The sequence below is a fragment of the Anabrus simplex genome, chromosome 6, assembly GCF_040414725.1.
Source record: "Anabrus simplex isolate iqAnaSimp1 chromosome 6, ASM4041472v1, whole genome shotgun sequence".
Classification (NCBI taxonomy): domain Eukaryota; kingdom Metazoa; phylum Arthropoda; class Insecta; order Orthoptera; family Tettigoniidae; genus Anabrus; species Anabrus simplex.
The window spans coordinates 337,171,581-337,187,969 of NC_090270.1; the positions used below are offsets into that span (position 1 = coordinate 337,171,581).

At 41.4% G+C, this 16,389-nt stretch overlaps 1 protein-coding gene across 1 annotated transcript in view; it reads right to left on the reverse strand.

The window, feature by feature from the left end:
* Nucleotides 1-216: 216 nt before the first annotated feature.
* Dic1 (Dicarboxylate carrier 1) overlaps nucleotides 217-16,389 on the reverse strand; it is a 60,451-nt gene continuing 44,278 nt past the window's right edge. Inside the window, exons 6-8 of the mRNA XM_067148883.2 lie at nucleotides 12,402-12,482; nucleotides 1,465-1,521; nucleotides 217-1,298 (exon numbers count right to left, since the gene is read on the reverse strand). Of these exons, the coding sequence (XP_067004984.1) occupies nucleotides 1,185-1,298; nucleotides 1,465-1,521; nucleotides 12,402-12,482 (252 nt within the window). The 3' untranslated portion in view covers nucleotides 217-1,184. The remainder of the gene's footprint in view (nucleotides 1,299-1,464; nucleotides 1,522-12,401; nucleotides 12,483-16,389) is intronic.

The window sequence follows — 16,389 nt, forward strand, 5'->3', positions numbered from 1 at the left end:
GCGACCGCTGTTCAGCCCAAAGGCCTGCAGATTATGAGGTGTCATGTGGTCAGCACAACGAACCCTCTCGGCTGTTATTCTTGGCTTTCTAGACCGGGGCCACAATCTCACCATCAGATAGCTCCTCAATTCTAATCACGTGGGCTGAGTGGACCTTGAACCAGCCCACACGTCTAGGTAAAAATCCCTGACCTGGCCAGGAATCTAACCCCGGGTCTCCTACACAATGGGGCTGGCTAGTGGTGGCATGTATTCTTAAATAATTCTTGATTGTGATAAAAATAATGTGATTATCTTGATTGTGATAAAAATAATGTGATTATGCAGTGAAATTTTTTAAGTCCTAATCAGTTTGCCTATAAATAAGGGCACGACCATTATGCGATGGCGACAATTACGCAAAGAAATACAGTAAGTAAGGAATTTAAGGAGAGGTGAAGAAAAGTTATGGAAAGGAGCTTTTTGTTTTGTGATGTAAAAATGTAAAGCTCGAAAGACAAATGAATTTTCTACAGATAACTACAGAAGGCCAACCGGAGTGATGTCACCCCCACAATATTTCTCAGATTTCATCAAGTGGTATTAAATAACAGCTGAAATGAAAAATAAATTGGCTGAAGTTTGTTCCCAGTGTTGAAAAGAATAATTAGTTGAAATTTGTTCCCAGATTTTGATCGTCACTTATTTTTACTTGTTTGTACTTTTTAATGTTTCTGTCAACTACTTTGTATGTTACATACTTGTAAATAACAACGATCTCCTATGTAGGTCACTTTAAGGAAGACTAGAGTTTTTACACTAAGTGCGCGTTAATGTATACTATGCTGCAACAGCCCTAGCCTTTTCTAGCAGAAAGTTCCAGTTCTTGGATAAGCAGCTTTACACTAGCAGCTTATAGAAAATGTTAACATGTAATAGTATTCTCTACTTTTTTTCTAAGGCCAGGACTAATGGCTACTAGATACAAGTACCAGAAGTGTTCTGAATTATGGCAGTTCTGTGTTTCAGGAGAGAACAGTTCAACTGTTTCATACAACAAATAAAACAAAACTGCTAATGATAGCACAGGATACAACAACCGCAACATTCTACTAAAATATGAAATAAAATCAACATACATATATTGTATATATAATATTCAATAAAACTTCTGTTAATAAAAATAAAAGATCTCTAGAAAACGCCTAACCCTTATTGGAAGCAGGTCCAATAGTACCGAAGTGCTTCCGCAACTGTTCAAGGAAAACAAATGTCAAGATGGTGTGTGGACCAAGGCGAACAAATGCTGGCACAAAGCCCTACAAAGGAAACATATCTCAGCATTAAATTAAAACAAATATCAATCCAGTACTGTAGTTCAGTCTAATCAATCCAACAATTAACCTACATAAATCCACAGTAAAGTAGAAAAGACAAATATTGTGTAATGACTCAACAAAATAAATCAAGACAGTACTTTCTTACCTTAAAAAAGCCAAGCGGACCAAGTTTTGCTGTGTGTAATATTATGTGCCACAGATTCTGAAAAAAAAAAATTATATATATATACACACACACACACACACACACACACACACACATATATATATATATATACATATATAAATTATACGCTAATGCTAAAGCAATGTTATGCAGTACAAACAAAATGTCATTATCAAAACCCTACATGTGTGTCCAACTACACAGACCACAGACCGCTTTCCTGCTTTTAATCCGAGGTTACTCACATGGTGAGCGTGGCACTCACTCCATAGTACATTTCCTTTTGTTGGAATGTTACAAGACCTCTACTTTTGAAACTCCCTGTACCTTTCCAACAGATTCTTAGCAAGGGGATGAATCACTCATTTCCATAGCTGCCTCTGTGGATCATTGGTAGAGTGTCGGCCTCCGAATCCCAAGATAGTGGGTTCAAACCCGGCAGAGGTAGTGGGATTTTTGAAGGGCGGAAAAAAGTCCATTCGACACTCCATGTCGTACGATGTCAGCATGTAAAAGATCTCTGGTGACACATTTGGTGTTTACCCAACAAAGTTCGTTAAATCTCAGCCATAGACACCCAAGAGAGTTTCGGTTTACTCGGTCTGCCATCTAGTGGGCCTAGAGTAAAACGGAATGTCGAAATTGACGAGCAGACAGCCAGATGGCGTCAAATTGAAATGTCTGTACACGGTAGCTGAGGCCATACGATTATTATTATTATTATTATTATTATTATTATTATTATTATTATTATTTACTCATTTCCATTATCTTTGAAAACCAAGACCCTCAAACCATTATTAGGCACGACAATGCATGTTTGGTGAGCGGTGCATTTAGTAGCGAGTAACAATGCTACTCACATTTTGTGTCTTGTAGTAAGTCGAGTTTATCTTATGCTTGTGTTTAATGTGAAATGTTTATACTGTGACTGTTGTTAGTTGATTTATACAATATATAATGGCATCCACTGATCAGATACTTTCGTGTTTGGGTGAAATGGTGGAGAAAGTGGACTTGAATAATAATAATAATAATAATCGTATGGCCTCAGCTACCGTGTGCAGACATTTCAATTTGACGCCACCTGACTGTCTGCTCGTCAATTTCGACGTTCCGTTTTACTCTAGGCCCACTAGATGGCAGACCGAGTAAACCGTAACTCTCTTGGGTGTCTATGGCTAAGATTTAATGAATTTTGTCGGGTAAACACAAAATGTGTCTCCAGAGATCTTTTACATGCCGACATCGTACGACATGGAGTGTCGAATGGACTTTTTTCCGCCCTTCAAAAATCCGACCACTTCTGCCGGGTTTGAACCCGCTATCTTGGGATCTGGAGGCCGACACACTACCACTGATCCACAGAGGCAGCTAAAATGATGGTAATGACACAGATGAGGTTTATGAAAGTTCATAAATCTGAAAGTTCTGAGGAAGAAGAGGCACTTTCGTTGGTTGAAGGCTGTATTTCATTTGTTTTAGGAAAGGATGGAATTACCAAGTGGGGGCCTCCAGGGTCTTGCCACAAATGTTTGAACCTGGAAACAAAATTTGTAAACAGTGTTCCAAGAAAGATCTGAGGAAGAAGAGGCACTTTTTTTGATTGAAGACTTTATTCCATTTGTTTTAGGAACGGATGGAATCACCAAGTGGGGCCTCCATGGTCTCGCCACAATGTTCGAACCAGGAATCAAAATTTGTAAACAGTGTTCCAAGAATTTCACTGTGAAATATTTTTGTTTCCTACTATGCTGGATTATATGCTTGCATTATTTAGTTCATACTAAAAATATTACTCCTATCTCAAATTTGTGTACTTGTGCTCCTAAATAAATATTTGTCTAAATTTATACATTTGTGTTCCTAAATTATTTGTTTACCGCTTATTCCTGTTACTTGATATGGAGTCCGGGATGAGGTGAGATGACGCTTGTTTTACAGCCGGATGCCCTTCAACCCCAGATGAGGAGCTAATGAGTATAAAATGTATGATGGTGAATGAAACTGGGTAAGTCGGTGGAAGGAATCGGCTGTGGCCTATGAATAGGAATTGTCCAGCCATTTGCCTGGAACTGTAAAGAGGAAACTAAAGGAAACCATTCTCAGGACAGCCGATGGTGGGGTTCGAATTCACACGTCTCCCGAATGCAGAGCTTGGTTCCACAGACACTCGGCTCAGAAGTGTTCCTAAATAAATAACTCTCTCAAATTGATGTATTAAAAACACCTCCACCTTTACACGGGCATATTATGGCCTTTAAACAAAAAGGCGAGTGTTGCACTCATAAGCGAGTAACGGCGCACGTAAAGACCTAGCGAGTAATGTTGGGTTAACAAAGAAGGTGAATTACCTTCCAAATCTACACCACAGAGGATTTAACTATACAGGGCAGTTGCAATTTGCTTATAAAACAGCATTCATCTCTACCAAAATTTATCTTTATTAACCTAGGAAGGAGAGTTTTTGTTTTTCTCATATAATGGATGAATAAGCATAAGCAGCACTTATTTTATCTTGAACATACACAACCTGTTAGGCATTAAATGTCATTTAGTGTAAGTCACATTTTACGTGACAGCAATAGCATATGTATGTAACCTGATAGCGGCCTCTTTATCCAATGCAAAACCGTATAATAAGTAGTAACTGAGCCACATGTTAAAAACAGTGTACCTTTTTATGTAGTGTGGAGTCCAATTTTCTCATAATTTTTATGAAATGTTGCTATACTGTACGAAATATACTGGCAGAAAAAATATCCAATCACCATGAAATAAGAATTGCAGAATACAAAAATATTAGCAATATATTTGTCGAGGTAACACATTTAAAAGGTACAAGACTACAGGTTAATATCCAAGCGAGAAAAGCCATCGCAAATGTGCCATGCTGGTCCATTAACAACCAGTTTTAATTTCCTGTGGCTATTTCTAGCCAGGTGCAGCCCTTGTAAGGCAGACCCTCTGATGAGGGTAAGCGGCATCTGCCATGTGTAGGTAACTGCGTGTTATTGTGGTGGAGGATAGTGTTGTGTGGTGTGTGAGTTGTGGGATGTTGGAGACAGCACAAATACCCAGCCCCCGAGCCAATGGAATTAACCAATGAAGATTAAAATCCCCGACCCGGCCGGGAATCGAACCCAGGACCCTCTGAACCGAAGGCCGGTACGTTGACCATTCTGCCAACGAGCCGGACATTAGCAACTGGTGTAATCGCCTGACTCTTGAATGCAGGCATGCAAACGTGCATGCATTGTGTCGTACAGGTGCCGGATGTCAGCTTGTGGGATGAAGCTGTCATCCAATGATGTCCCATACATGCTTGATGGGGGACAGATTGGGCAGTTATGGCAGTAGGAAGAAATCCAAAATTTACTTTTATGTAAACAAGTTTCCCTGCAATTTCACTATCTGCCATAAGTTTTTGTGCTGCTTTGATTGATGCAGTTTCAGTGTTGTCGAATGAATCCACGATTTGTTTCAAAACTTGTAAATTCACGCTATAATACGTGCAGGCTTCAATCCAGGTTCCCCATCTTGTCGAAACGGGAGAAGGAGGAAGTGGAATGTCTGGAGCTTCTGACTTGAAAGTTGAAACTCAAGAGAATGCCTTCAAGAATACCTTTTTCACACATCCTATCAATTGGTCAACTTCTGGAAAATGACCTTGAACCTCCTCCGCGACTCTGTGTACAGCGTGGGCAAACAAGTTAAATGCACCATTTTAGATTACAGAGCACGAAGCAAATTAGCAGCCTTGACTATATAAGGAGCTGCATCCATTACTAAAAGCAACACATTGTCATGCCAAATGCCATCAGGCCACAACAATGTCAACTATTTATGAAGAACTTTGCTGATTGTTGAGCAGTTCACTTTTTGTAAATGCTCACAATAGAGTAGAAAGAGTTCCCCGGGAACATCCTCGTCCAGTGTTCCTACCATCAGGTTAGCTACATATCGTCCTGAACAGTCTGTCGTCTCGTACACAGATACTCATTTTTTTTATTTCTACTCTTTTCCTGATTTCTTCCAAAGTTTTTTCATAGCATTGTCTAACATAGATTTTCCTTAACGTAGAAGAATCTGGTGTGGATTTGCCCATGTGCTTCTCTAAGAAATTGTGCAGTTTAGTGTGGTTCAACGTACTCAATGGGACATCGGCACAAAGAAACACTATACAGTTCTTCAAAGAATGATGAAAAGGATGAATGGGTTCCTTCAAGAAGCTTCTGTTGTAGTAATGTTCCTTCATCATGAAGCCATTGCAGACCATGTTTGTGTTTCTCACGCGATACATATTGTTCAACCGCAAACCTTTTTACAGCGGACACTCTCATGTCACAAAGTTTGCAGTAAAGTATTGTCCCATCAGTGGTGAAGACCCTTTCTTCATATTGCAAAACAAATTGTTTTAGTTTAACAGACACACTTTGCTTCACTTCACGCATATCGTAATTTCACGTCTAATAAAACAGCACTTCCGGCTCGAAGAAACACTACAAACTCAATGACTCATTGCTAGTTGCAGTCTTCTATCTACGCGAAAGGCAAATGTACTTCCATGTACGGGCGAGTCTATTATATGCATACTTTTGGGAATACAGGAAGAGGTTATCCTTTTCCTGGAAAATACACGTTATGCTTGTATGAAATCAAACAAAATATTCAACACTGAAATTTAGTAAAATAAAGAATTGAAATAGCTAAACATAAACAATTATCCTTCTTACTTGAAAATTTGCTCACTTCAAACATTGATATCGGAATTAGAAAGATGTTTTTGAAGACTTTTGTGTGGAGCGTGGCATTGTATGGAAGTGAAACATGGACGATAACTAGCTCAGAAAGAAAGAGAATAGAAGCTTTTGAAATGTGGTGTTACAGAAGAATGCTGAAGGTGAGATGGATAGATCGAATCACGAATGAAGAGATACTGAATCGAATTGGTGAGAGGAGATCGATTTGGCTAAATTTGACGAGAAGAAGAGATAGAATGATAGGACACATCTTAAGACACCCAGGACTTGTTCAGTTGGTTTTTGAAGGAAGTGTAGGTGGCAAGAACGGTAGGGGTAGACCAAGGTATGAATATGACAAACAGATTAGAGCAGATGTAGGATGCAATAGCTACGTAGAAATGAAAAGGTTAGCACAGGATAGGGTGGCATGGAGGGCTGCATCAAACCAGTCTATGGACTGATGACTCAAACAACAACAACAACAACAACTTGAAAATTGTAGAAAAATGACCAAATTGACCTAAAATTTCCCCCCAAAATGCCCTATCTTCAAAAATGGCAAAAAAATGACCTAACACTTCATTGAACTAATTATTTCCTGAAATGTGTATATATACCGTATATATTGAGCAATGTGTCAGTCTTACAAAAAAAAATAATGCAAAATCATCAGAAACCTAGCCCTACTGAGACAGAAAAAAATTTTCTTCACGATTTTGAATAATGTTCTTATTCTTTAGCACAGGAGTGTCAGATTTTGAGCCACATGCAAATCTTTTGGGAGCGACCAATTCTGACGACACAGTAGCTTTCCTCTTTTCATGGTCTCTGGAACTACCAGGCTCGGCCTTTGGGATCGTAAATGATGTTGATGCACACTGAGCATTAACTAGCACCTCGTCTTTAAAGAAACCAAGTAGTGGATCCCATTGCTCTAACAGCCTCTGCAGATACCTTCCTAACGATAGCTATCTTGTGCAAACATGTTTCAGTATCTCCCTCGTTTCCTTGTGGTGAAGCTCTTGGAATTTCTTAAGGCGTTCCTTCCTCTTACAACTCTTTTCTAAATAGAAAGATGAAGATAGAAGATATCAACTAGTAGTTCATCAACTTTAACACACAAACTGCTTGCACCTTTCTCAGCAGCCAAGTTAATCAAATGGCTCGAGCAACCCAGTATGAAGGCAGATGACTGTGCTTCCCTTAAAACAGCAGCGACTCCATTCTTCTTTCCAATCATGACTGGAGCATTGTCAGAACAGAATGCTACACAATTTCGAATTGGTATTTTGCAACACACTAAGTGTGAAATTACCAACATTATGTCCCGTTGAATCACGCACCAAGGCTAGGACAGACAACACTAAGCTAACTATCTTTTCCTGCTTTGCGACAAAACAGGTGACAACAATAGGATAAAGCTTAGCATTACTATTATTGTTCTCATCCACAGCTAAAGAAAATGGTTCACACTGCATGTAACCAATGAGTTCACTTCTTAAATCCATAGCCATTTCTTTCAAAATGTGTGAGGTTTTCATACGACCACAGCCATAATTTTCTTGCAATTTTTGAACCTGGAAATATATTTCTAAACAGAGCACCAGCACGATGGGAAGCAGCTAACGGGATATTATGTTCAATTAAAAATGAAGTGAACAAGCATTCTGTTCTCACTATATCAAGGTCGGCTGCAGAAGAGGTAAAAAAATTAATAAATTCTCTGACTGCCATCCATCAATTTTGTATTGGAGACGTGTTTAACAAATTTAATGTGACTTACTAATTCTGTTCTTCCTCCGTGAGAAACTTTTATATCACACAATCACATGGAACATAATGCATGTTTTTCGCCTTTCTATGATCGTATAAAACAAGGAAATTCAGCAGAATATGCCTCCCTAAAAGATTGATAATATCGTTTCTTAGTTGAACTCATTACGAACACCACTAAAAATAATAAACTGCTTAGAAATTTGTCACACAATTCTACGAGTTTCGAAACTACCGCCAATGTTACTCACACCCACATACAAACAAAGCCTTTCAGCTGCTAAGAAGCATGACACAGTTACTAAAGTTGTTATATATAAATTTACAGCCTGCTACTTTTCACATATTTCTTTTCTTCAAAATGACAGCCTGCTACTTGTTTGGGAACATCTCAGTGAATGAAGTAGCAGGTGAGGTCGAACAGATGACAATAGCACGGTGATAATCGATAATGTGATTATCGATACATTTACCGGTTGAATTTCAAACACTGCATCTCGTATTACCAGCTACTATCAAAAGTCAAACAAATCTGATTTAACTGCAGAAAGCGAAAACATGCGCAGATATTCAAAATCCGTACAATAACGTGCTGTGAATATTATGAAAAACTGAATTATGACTTGTTGGTTTGATGTTTCTAAAGAAACCTTTCCTCAGCAGCTATCTCTTTTCCCACATCCTTCCACCCCGCCTTAATTCTCCCCCGTTCCCCTCCTCTCCTTTTCCCGACCTCTCCCTAGCCACGCCTCTATCTCCTTGCCCCGCCCCTTCCTTTCCCTTTGAATCTCATGACCGTTAGTATGAGGCACACAGCAATACACCACACACCACAAGCCGCGACGAGAGGTAAGTCTCAGATAACCTATGCCATTTGACTAACACGCTTTCTCTCTCTCTCCCCCCTTCTATTCATTAATTTTATCTAATTTTATCTATCATTTATTCAGGTTAACTTCATGGACACCGCAATAAATTGCGAACTTATAACCAGCCACAAATTAAGAATGTGTCAGTTTTATCCATATCTTCATGTGCCGTCCTTACAATGTCCAACAGCATTTCAGAATTATTTTAACAAGCACTACGGGAACATTTCATTTTATTTCGATGTGGAAACACTATCTATCAGTTCTACGTCAGCTGGCGGTTATTTACAGTGGCAACCAGTGGCTTGCATACTGCTACCACCACTCAGGTAGATTTGGTGAATGATGATCTGACTACAGAATCGACATTTACCAGTTCCCGTTTTGCAATTGAAATTGTAATGATTAGCAGTGATGGAACTAACAATTCTATGAATATCAATACAAGAAAGAGTCTGGATGATGAGCATACTCCAGATGCTAAGAATTTAGAGCCTAATTTATTTTTCAGATATTACACTTAGTTCATCCCAGATTTAATGTTAATTGTGTGTTTGTACATTAGTTTTCATGTCAATTGTGTTTTTTTTTGTTTTTTTTACATTTGTTTAGTTATTAGATGTATTACATTAAGGCTGAAGATGGTCAGCCAAGGCCGAAACTAGTCCCTAGTTTAGTAATGTAATTCAATACTGATGCATAATATAGTACTGAAAAAGGTGGACCATACAACATTAATTTAATAATTATTATTGTGATCACAATTCAATATGGATCAAAACCATGAAGTTTATATCCTATGATGGACTTACACTGATCAGCCAGAACATTATGACCACCTACCTACTATCGATATAAACCCACCCAAGCAATAGCAGCGTCACCTGACGAGGAATGACTGCTACTCAGACACACGCACGGTGCACGTAGCATCGGTGAGCGTGCTATCCATATGTCGAATGGGGAAGGCGCGCAATTGAGTTTGACCGAGGGGAGACTGATGGCCCGGAAGCTCGGCACGAGCATTTCAGTAACTGGAAGACTTGTCGGGTGTTCCAGGAGGGCTGTGGTGAATGTCTTCAACAAGTGGCAAAACCAAGGTGAAACCACGTCCAAACCTCGAGGGGATGGGCGGCCACCCTTTGTTACAGATGTCAGATGTCGTAGGCTGGGCAGACTGGTAAAACAGGACAGGTGGCAAATTGTGGCGGAACTAACATCAGACTTTAACGCTGGGCAGAGTACAAGCGTGTCTGAACACACAGTGCACCGAACAATCCTAAGGATGGAACTTCGCAGCCGACACCATGACATCGGCAAGTACAACTGGACATTGGCGCAGTGGCAGAGCATTGCATGGTCTGATGAATACCGATAACTTCTTCATCATGCCGATGGGAGGGTGCGAATCCGTCATCTTCCAGGGGAACAGTTCCTTGACACCTGTACTGCGGGACTGAGACAAGCTGGCGGCAGCTCAATTATACTCTGCGGAACATTCATATGGGCATCAATGAGTCCAGTGGAGCTCGTGCAAAGCACCATGATAGCTGAGAAGTATTGTACACTGGTTGCAGACCACGTACACCCCTTCATGACGATCATGTTTCCCAACGGCAGTGTCATTTTAAAACAAGATGTCACAAGGCCAGGAGTGTGATGGAGTGTTTCGAGGAATACAGTGGTGAGCTGTAGCTGATGTGCTGGCCCCACAACTCGCCAGATCTTAACCCGATCAAACACATCTGGGATGTGCTGAACGTGGCGTCAGAGCTCATCACCCCCCCTCCCCGGAATTTACGGGAATTAGGTGACTTGTGTGTGCAGATGTGGTGCCAACTCCCTCCAGCAACCTACCAAGGTCTCATTGCTTCCATGTCAAGATGCGTTGCCGCTGTTGCCCGTGCCAAAGGTGGACATACCGGCTATTAGGTAAGTGGTCATAATATTCGGCTGATCAGCGTATACTCTGCAGGAGCCACCACATACAGTCTAGAAACCTGCATCCAAACCAACAGAATTATTAGCAAACTACAAAGAGTGGAAATGAAGTTCTTAAGAACTTTGAATCAGAAAACTAGGAGGGACAAAATAAGAAATGACGAGATGCATCATCTTAACCAAGTGGAAAAACCCCTCAGCGAGATCTGTGTCGAAGCCAGGCTGAAATGGTTTGGTCTTCTAAAAAGAATGGACCCACAAAGAACAGCTAGTGTGGTTTGAGAAGGAACTCGAAGGCAAAAAGTCACGAGGTTGGCCAAGGAAGAGATGGGTCGATCATGATTGATTAATGTTTGTTGTTTAAAGGGGCCTAACATCGAGGTCATCAGCCCCTAATGCTACGAAATGAGACAAAATGAAATGACAACTTAAAATTCCAAAATCCTCCAATGACCAGAATTCAAAGAATGAGGACGAAGAATGAATGGATGGACGGATTTGAATTTAAAACGATCAGTGGATCTGATCCACAGTACCTCACATGAACAGAAGCTGGCACAAACCAATCGTATTACCAACCAAGGGACTGCTTCTATAGCACGATGCTGAATCGATTATGCGTATGTTCGAAACGGGTCCAAAATCCAGGCCATCAGCCCCTCATAATGGTATTAATCGCTAGGAGAGTAGAACCATGCTATGTGTAATGTTGCAGTACTAATCAAAAGTAGCGGAGACTCGCGATATTCCACACATTATGGTACTATTCACAGGTAGTGTAATGCGCACATGTATCACAGACCTATGGCGTTTCGCACATTGCGGCGCTATTTGCAGGCAACGCAAACCCCTGGCGTTCTTCACATAAGTGGACTAACCACAGGGACCCGTACTATCCCATGGAATTCCTCACATAGTGGGAGCTGAGCATAGGTAAGGCAGAACCATGGTGTCGCTCATATAGGGGTACGAATCACAGGTACTGTAGGACCCGCCTTCTGAGTCACAAACTGTCGCTACTAATCACAAACCTATTGCGTACCTAACATAGTGGTACTACGCGCAGGTAAATGCAACCCATGGTGTTCCCTGCATGCTGGTGCTAATTACAAGTAGTTTCATGGTTCTAATTTGATCATCCCTTGGTCGTCCCTTTAAGTCGCCTCTTACGACAGGCAGGGGATACCATGGGTGAATTGTTTGTCTGCCTCCCCCACCCACAGGGGGTGTGTTTGGTCCACGAGAGGTATTTTATTTCCCTCAAGTCCACCGGCAAGCTGGTTAGGACCCCCCTATCCACCACCTGGGACGCGCCACGTGGGAGTATCACCTCTCCCCCCTGCTACGCCTGCATAGCAGGTTCGTGGATGGGTCGATCAGATTAGAAATGATCTAGCTGGACGAGGTCTGGATTTGCAGCAGTTTATGGAAGAAGAATGTCTTACATGAACAGAAGTAAATGCAGAGCGCTCATTCACCGCATGCAGGAAACTAGAACTGGTTCTAGATGATGGTGAGATATATGTCCAAAACCTTCCCTCCTCCACAACTTCCAGTCTCTGAAGAACATTTCTCAAAGTAAACTTACCTTGTACTCTCCAGGTTTAGCATTCATAGCTCTTGTCTTTAGAACATCAAGTGGTTGCGTTAAACTTGTAGCAACAGCACCCTATAAATGAAAGATATCACATATTAAAAGATAAATAATCCACTCTTACACAAAAAACCCCACAATAAGATAACTGAAATAACTTAGCAAATTCCAAAAGATGTGTGTTTTTGTGACTAAGGTTTGACTTTGGTCCATACATTAAAACTTGACATTATACAGGACCTAAGTAAATGGTAGAAAAACAGTTTGAGGCAATTTCTTCGATTACAGAGTCCAGTGTTACAGATTTCAGGCAAGAGGTGAAAGAAAGGGTTGATAAATAGTTCAAGGCAATACCTCAGAGATGATCGTAAAAGGCAACAAGTGGATGAAATGGAAAAACAGTTCAAGACAATACCTCAAATACTTCTGGTGGTCAAGAATTGAGGCAAGAGATGATTGATCTACAGGCAAGGATGACTGCCCTAGGATATCAGACCAAGGTCTACCAGCAGCAAGAGATGTACCAGCACTGTCAATCAATCAATCAATCAATCAATCAATCAATCAATCAATCAATCAATCAATCAATCAATCAATCAATCACTCAATCAATCACTCAATCAATCAATCAATCAATCAAAACTGATCTGCATTTAGGGCGATGGCCCAGGTGCCAGATTTTCTATCAGTTTTTTTTAAAACCCAATTTTAAGAAAATGATTTCAAAGTAGTTGGAAATCTACCAAACATCTCTGTAGGTAAATTATTCCAATCTCTAAATCCTCCTACTATAAACAAGTATTTGGCCCAATTTGTTCTCCTTAATTACAACTTTATCCCCATTTTATGATCCTTTTTACTTTTAAAAACTCCAAGATTTTGGATCTACTGTCACTCCACGCCACATCTTTAGTGAAGGCTCGAAACATACTGCTTAATCAAGCAACTTGTCTCTATACTTCCAAGTCTTTGCAGCCCACGTACACCTCTAGGAATTTCCACCAAAGCCAGTATGCCTTATATGTTGAGCTATGCTCGGCAATATTTTTCCATGCTGGTCGCTGTCCTGACTTGACTTCTTGCAGAATCTGTCCAATGTCATTGTCTACAAGCTGCTCCCTCCTTGGGACAGTGGTCCGAGCTTTCTGCTACCACAGCTCATTCGGTTCAGACATTCACTGTATCAGCTTGTCTCTTAAAGTTCTGACAGTGGGTGCATTTCTCAGGGCACGGTCTCTTGGACAGGGCATCTGCATTGCAGTGTTTTCTTCTTTGTCTTTCTTCAGCGGTGAAATAATTTTCCTGTAGGCATTACACCCCCCACCAAGCTGTCCATCTGTCCAGATTATTAAAATTCAGAAGCCGCTTCAGGGCAGATTGGTTTGTGTATAAATGGAACTGCTGAAGTATGCTGGATGTGTGACATCTCCCCACCAATCCGCTCATTACTGGCGTTCGTGTCGATGGTGAACTCCCTAGGCTTGGGATTACCCAAGATAGGTGCTAAGCACAGGGACCCCTTGAGTGACCATAATGCAGCCCCTGCCTGAGATGACTAATGTGATGGTCTGACTCTTCTCATCTGTGAGCTGCGTGAATGGCTTTGAGATGCTGATGAAGCTAGCAATGACATTCATTTAGTAGGTACAGAGGCCGAGAAAACTTCTCAGTTCCCACTTTTCTGGATCGGTGGTTATGCCATCTGGTGTCACAGTGTGGCCTAGGTAGCATACCTCCTGCTAGTATAGGTGGCACTTCCTAGAGTCCCAAAATGACCTCATCAGTGATGTCAGTGACAAATGCCTATATCCATAGACTTCTCCACCCTGATGTCAAGTCCTTCAAGGATAGAGATACTGTCTCCAGAAACTGCCTATAGCATGTAAGGGCACTTGGGAATCTTTACTATCTGCTCCTTGACGATGTCAGGCCCAGGGATTGCGAGCGCTGTCCCCGTGTCTCCTGACACAACACAACCTGTCTCCAAGCCATCCGTCCGCTAGCAGACTGTCGTTGCTCATCTTGGTGACTATGTTCAGTGTGAAGTCAGGGGTTGGTAACAGTTCTTGTCAGCCTCTATGTATTTCCCTGCGTGAGGGTTGCCTCCTGCCAGCATTCGTTCCTCAAATGGCCGCATTTGCTACATTGCCGACAGAAGATTCTTCTGGAGCCTCAGCGTCCTGTTGATGGCTAGTGTCTCTCCGGAGGTAATGTGCAGATCTTCAGGTTCTCTTCACCTCTGACAGCACGTACCATCACTGGCGACGTGACAGTCGCTGTCATGTTTACCCATGATTTCTCTTCCTTCATTTTAACTACCAATTTTTCATTTAGATCTCTCAGCAATACCACAATGTCCTTCTTTATCCCTGCCAGTGTTGATGTCAGACTATCATAAAACTCCTCTTCCTCTTCTGCTACATCTGTTGGCATGTAACACTGGACTATGGTCACAGGTCTAACTTTGGTTCTTATTCGTTCAGCAATTATCCTGTGATACAGCGGTCCATTTCATTATGCTATTTTTTGCTTTCTTTGAGAGTAAGACACCCATTCCACTTGAATGCTGATCATTTGCTTCTCTTCCAGTATAAATGAAGACACCATCCTCTTCACCTCTCCGTAGCCTGTACATCTTGTTTCAATCAACCCAAGTATCTACAGTTTATACCTTTTCATTTCTGCTATTACTTCTCTCAAACTCTGCCATTGCCAGTTCCAAGCCCGGATGAGAAAGGAGGAGTCCTCAACGGCATCGAAGGCAGATGACCAGTGGTCCGGTACAGTGAAGGTGTCAACCTGCAGACAAGGTAAAACGGTCGGAACCCACTGCCTTGTAGGGAGAAGAGGAATTTTTAGAAGGCTAAGGGACCCACTGTGACATCAGTGGGCAGCTATCCAAGAAAGCTGTGAGGGGCAACCCTCCAGAAGGTTGTGCATAATGCTAGCTACTCTACCACAGAAAAATAATTTGCTAAGAAAACTGCACCAATGAAGAAAAGCCGGACTGATTTACTTGGTACTAGACCTTTGCCTGGACATGGAAATGATTTTTGGATTGGAACCTGGAATGTCTTCAGTTTGCGCCAGATTGGAGCCTTTGCAAATTTAACTAGCGAACTTGAGAGGTATAACATCTATCTCATGGCGCTCCAAGAAGTACAATCGAAGGAGACTGGAAGTATAACCAGAGAAAAATATACTTTGTTTTACAGCGGTGGCACAAAGAGCCTTAGTGGAACTGGTTTTGCTGTGAGGGAGGAGTGGGTAGGGGCAGTGACAAAATTTACATCAAAGAATGAGCGCATGTGCTCGCTATGATTGACGGGCAAGTTCTTTAATATTACACCTATATGTGCCCATGCTCCCACTAAAGACACCGTCCATGAAGATAAAGACTGCTTATATGAACACCTCGAGTCTTTGTATGATGAGGCACCGGCACATGACATTAAAGTGGTCCTGGGTGATTTTCATGGCAAGGTGGGAAAGAAGCCTACCTACAACCCACAATCGGAGGAGAAAGCTTACATGATAAGAGCAACGACAATGGAATGAGCTTGTGGACTTCACATCTGGTAAAGGAATGGCTGTCAACAGCACATTTTTTGCCCACAAGAACATCCATAAAGCTATGTGGTGCTCAGCAGACTGAGTCACACGGAATCAGATTGATCATGTCCTTATCGACACGAGGCATGCAACAGACATTTTTGATGTAGTGTATGTAGGGGGCCAGACATTCACGCAGACCACTACACGGTGCGAGTGAAATAGAGACAAAGGATTAGCTGACTAAAGAACGCCAGAGAGATTAAGCAGAAGAGATATGATACGGACCAGCTGAGTGGGAAGAAAGCGGAAGAATATGAAAACGCTGTCAAAGAATTGTTGGAGAAAGGAAACCATGAAGACTGGCAAACTATCAAGACGCCCATACTAGCAGCTGCAGAGAAAACCCTGGGAATCAAGAAAAGCTTAA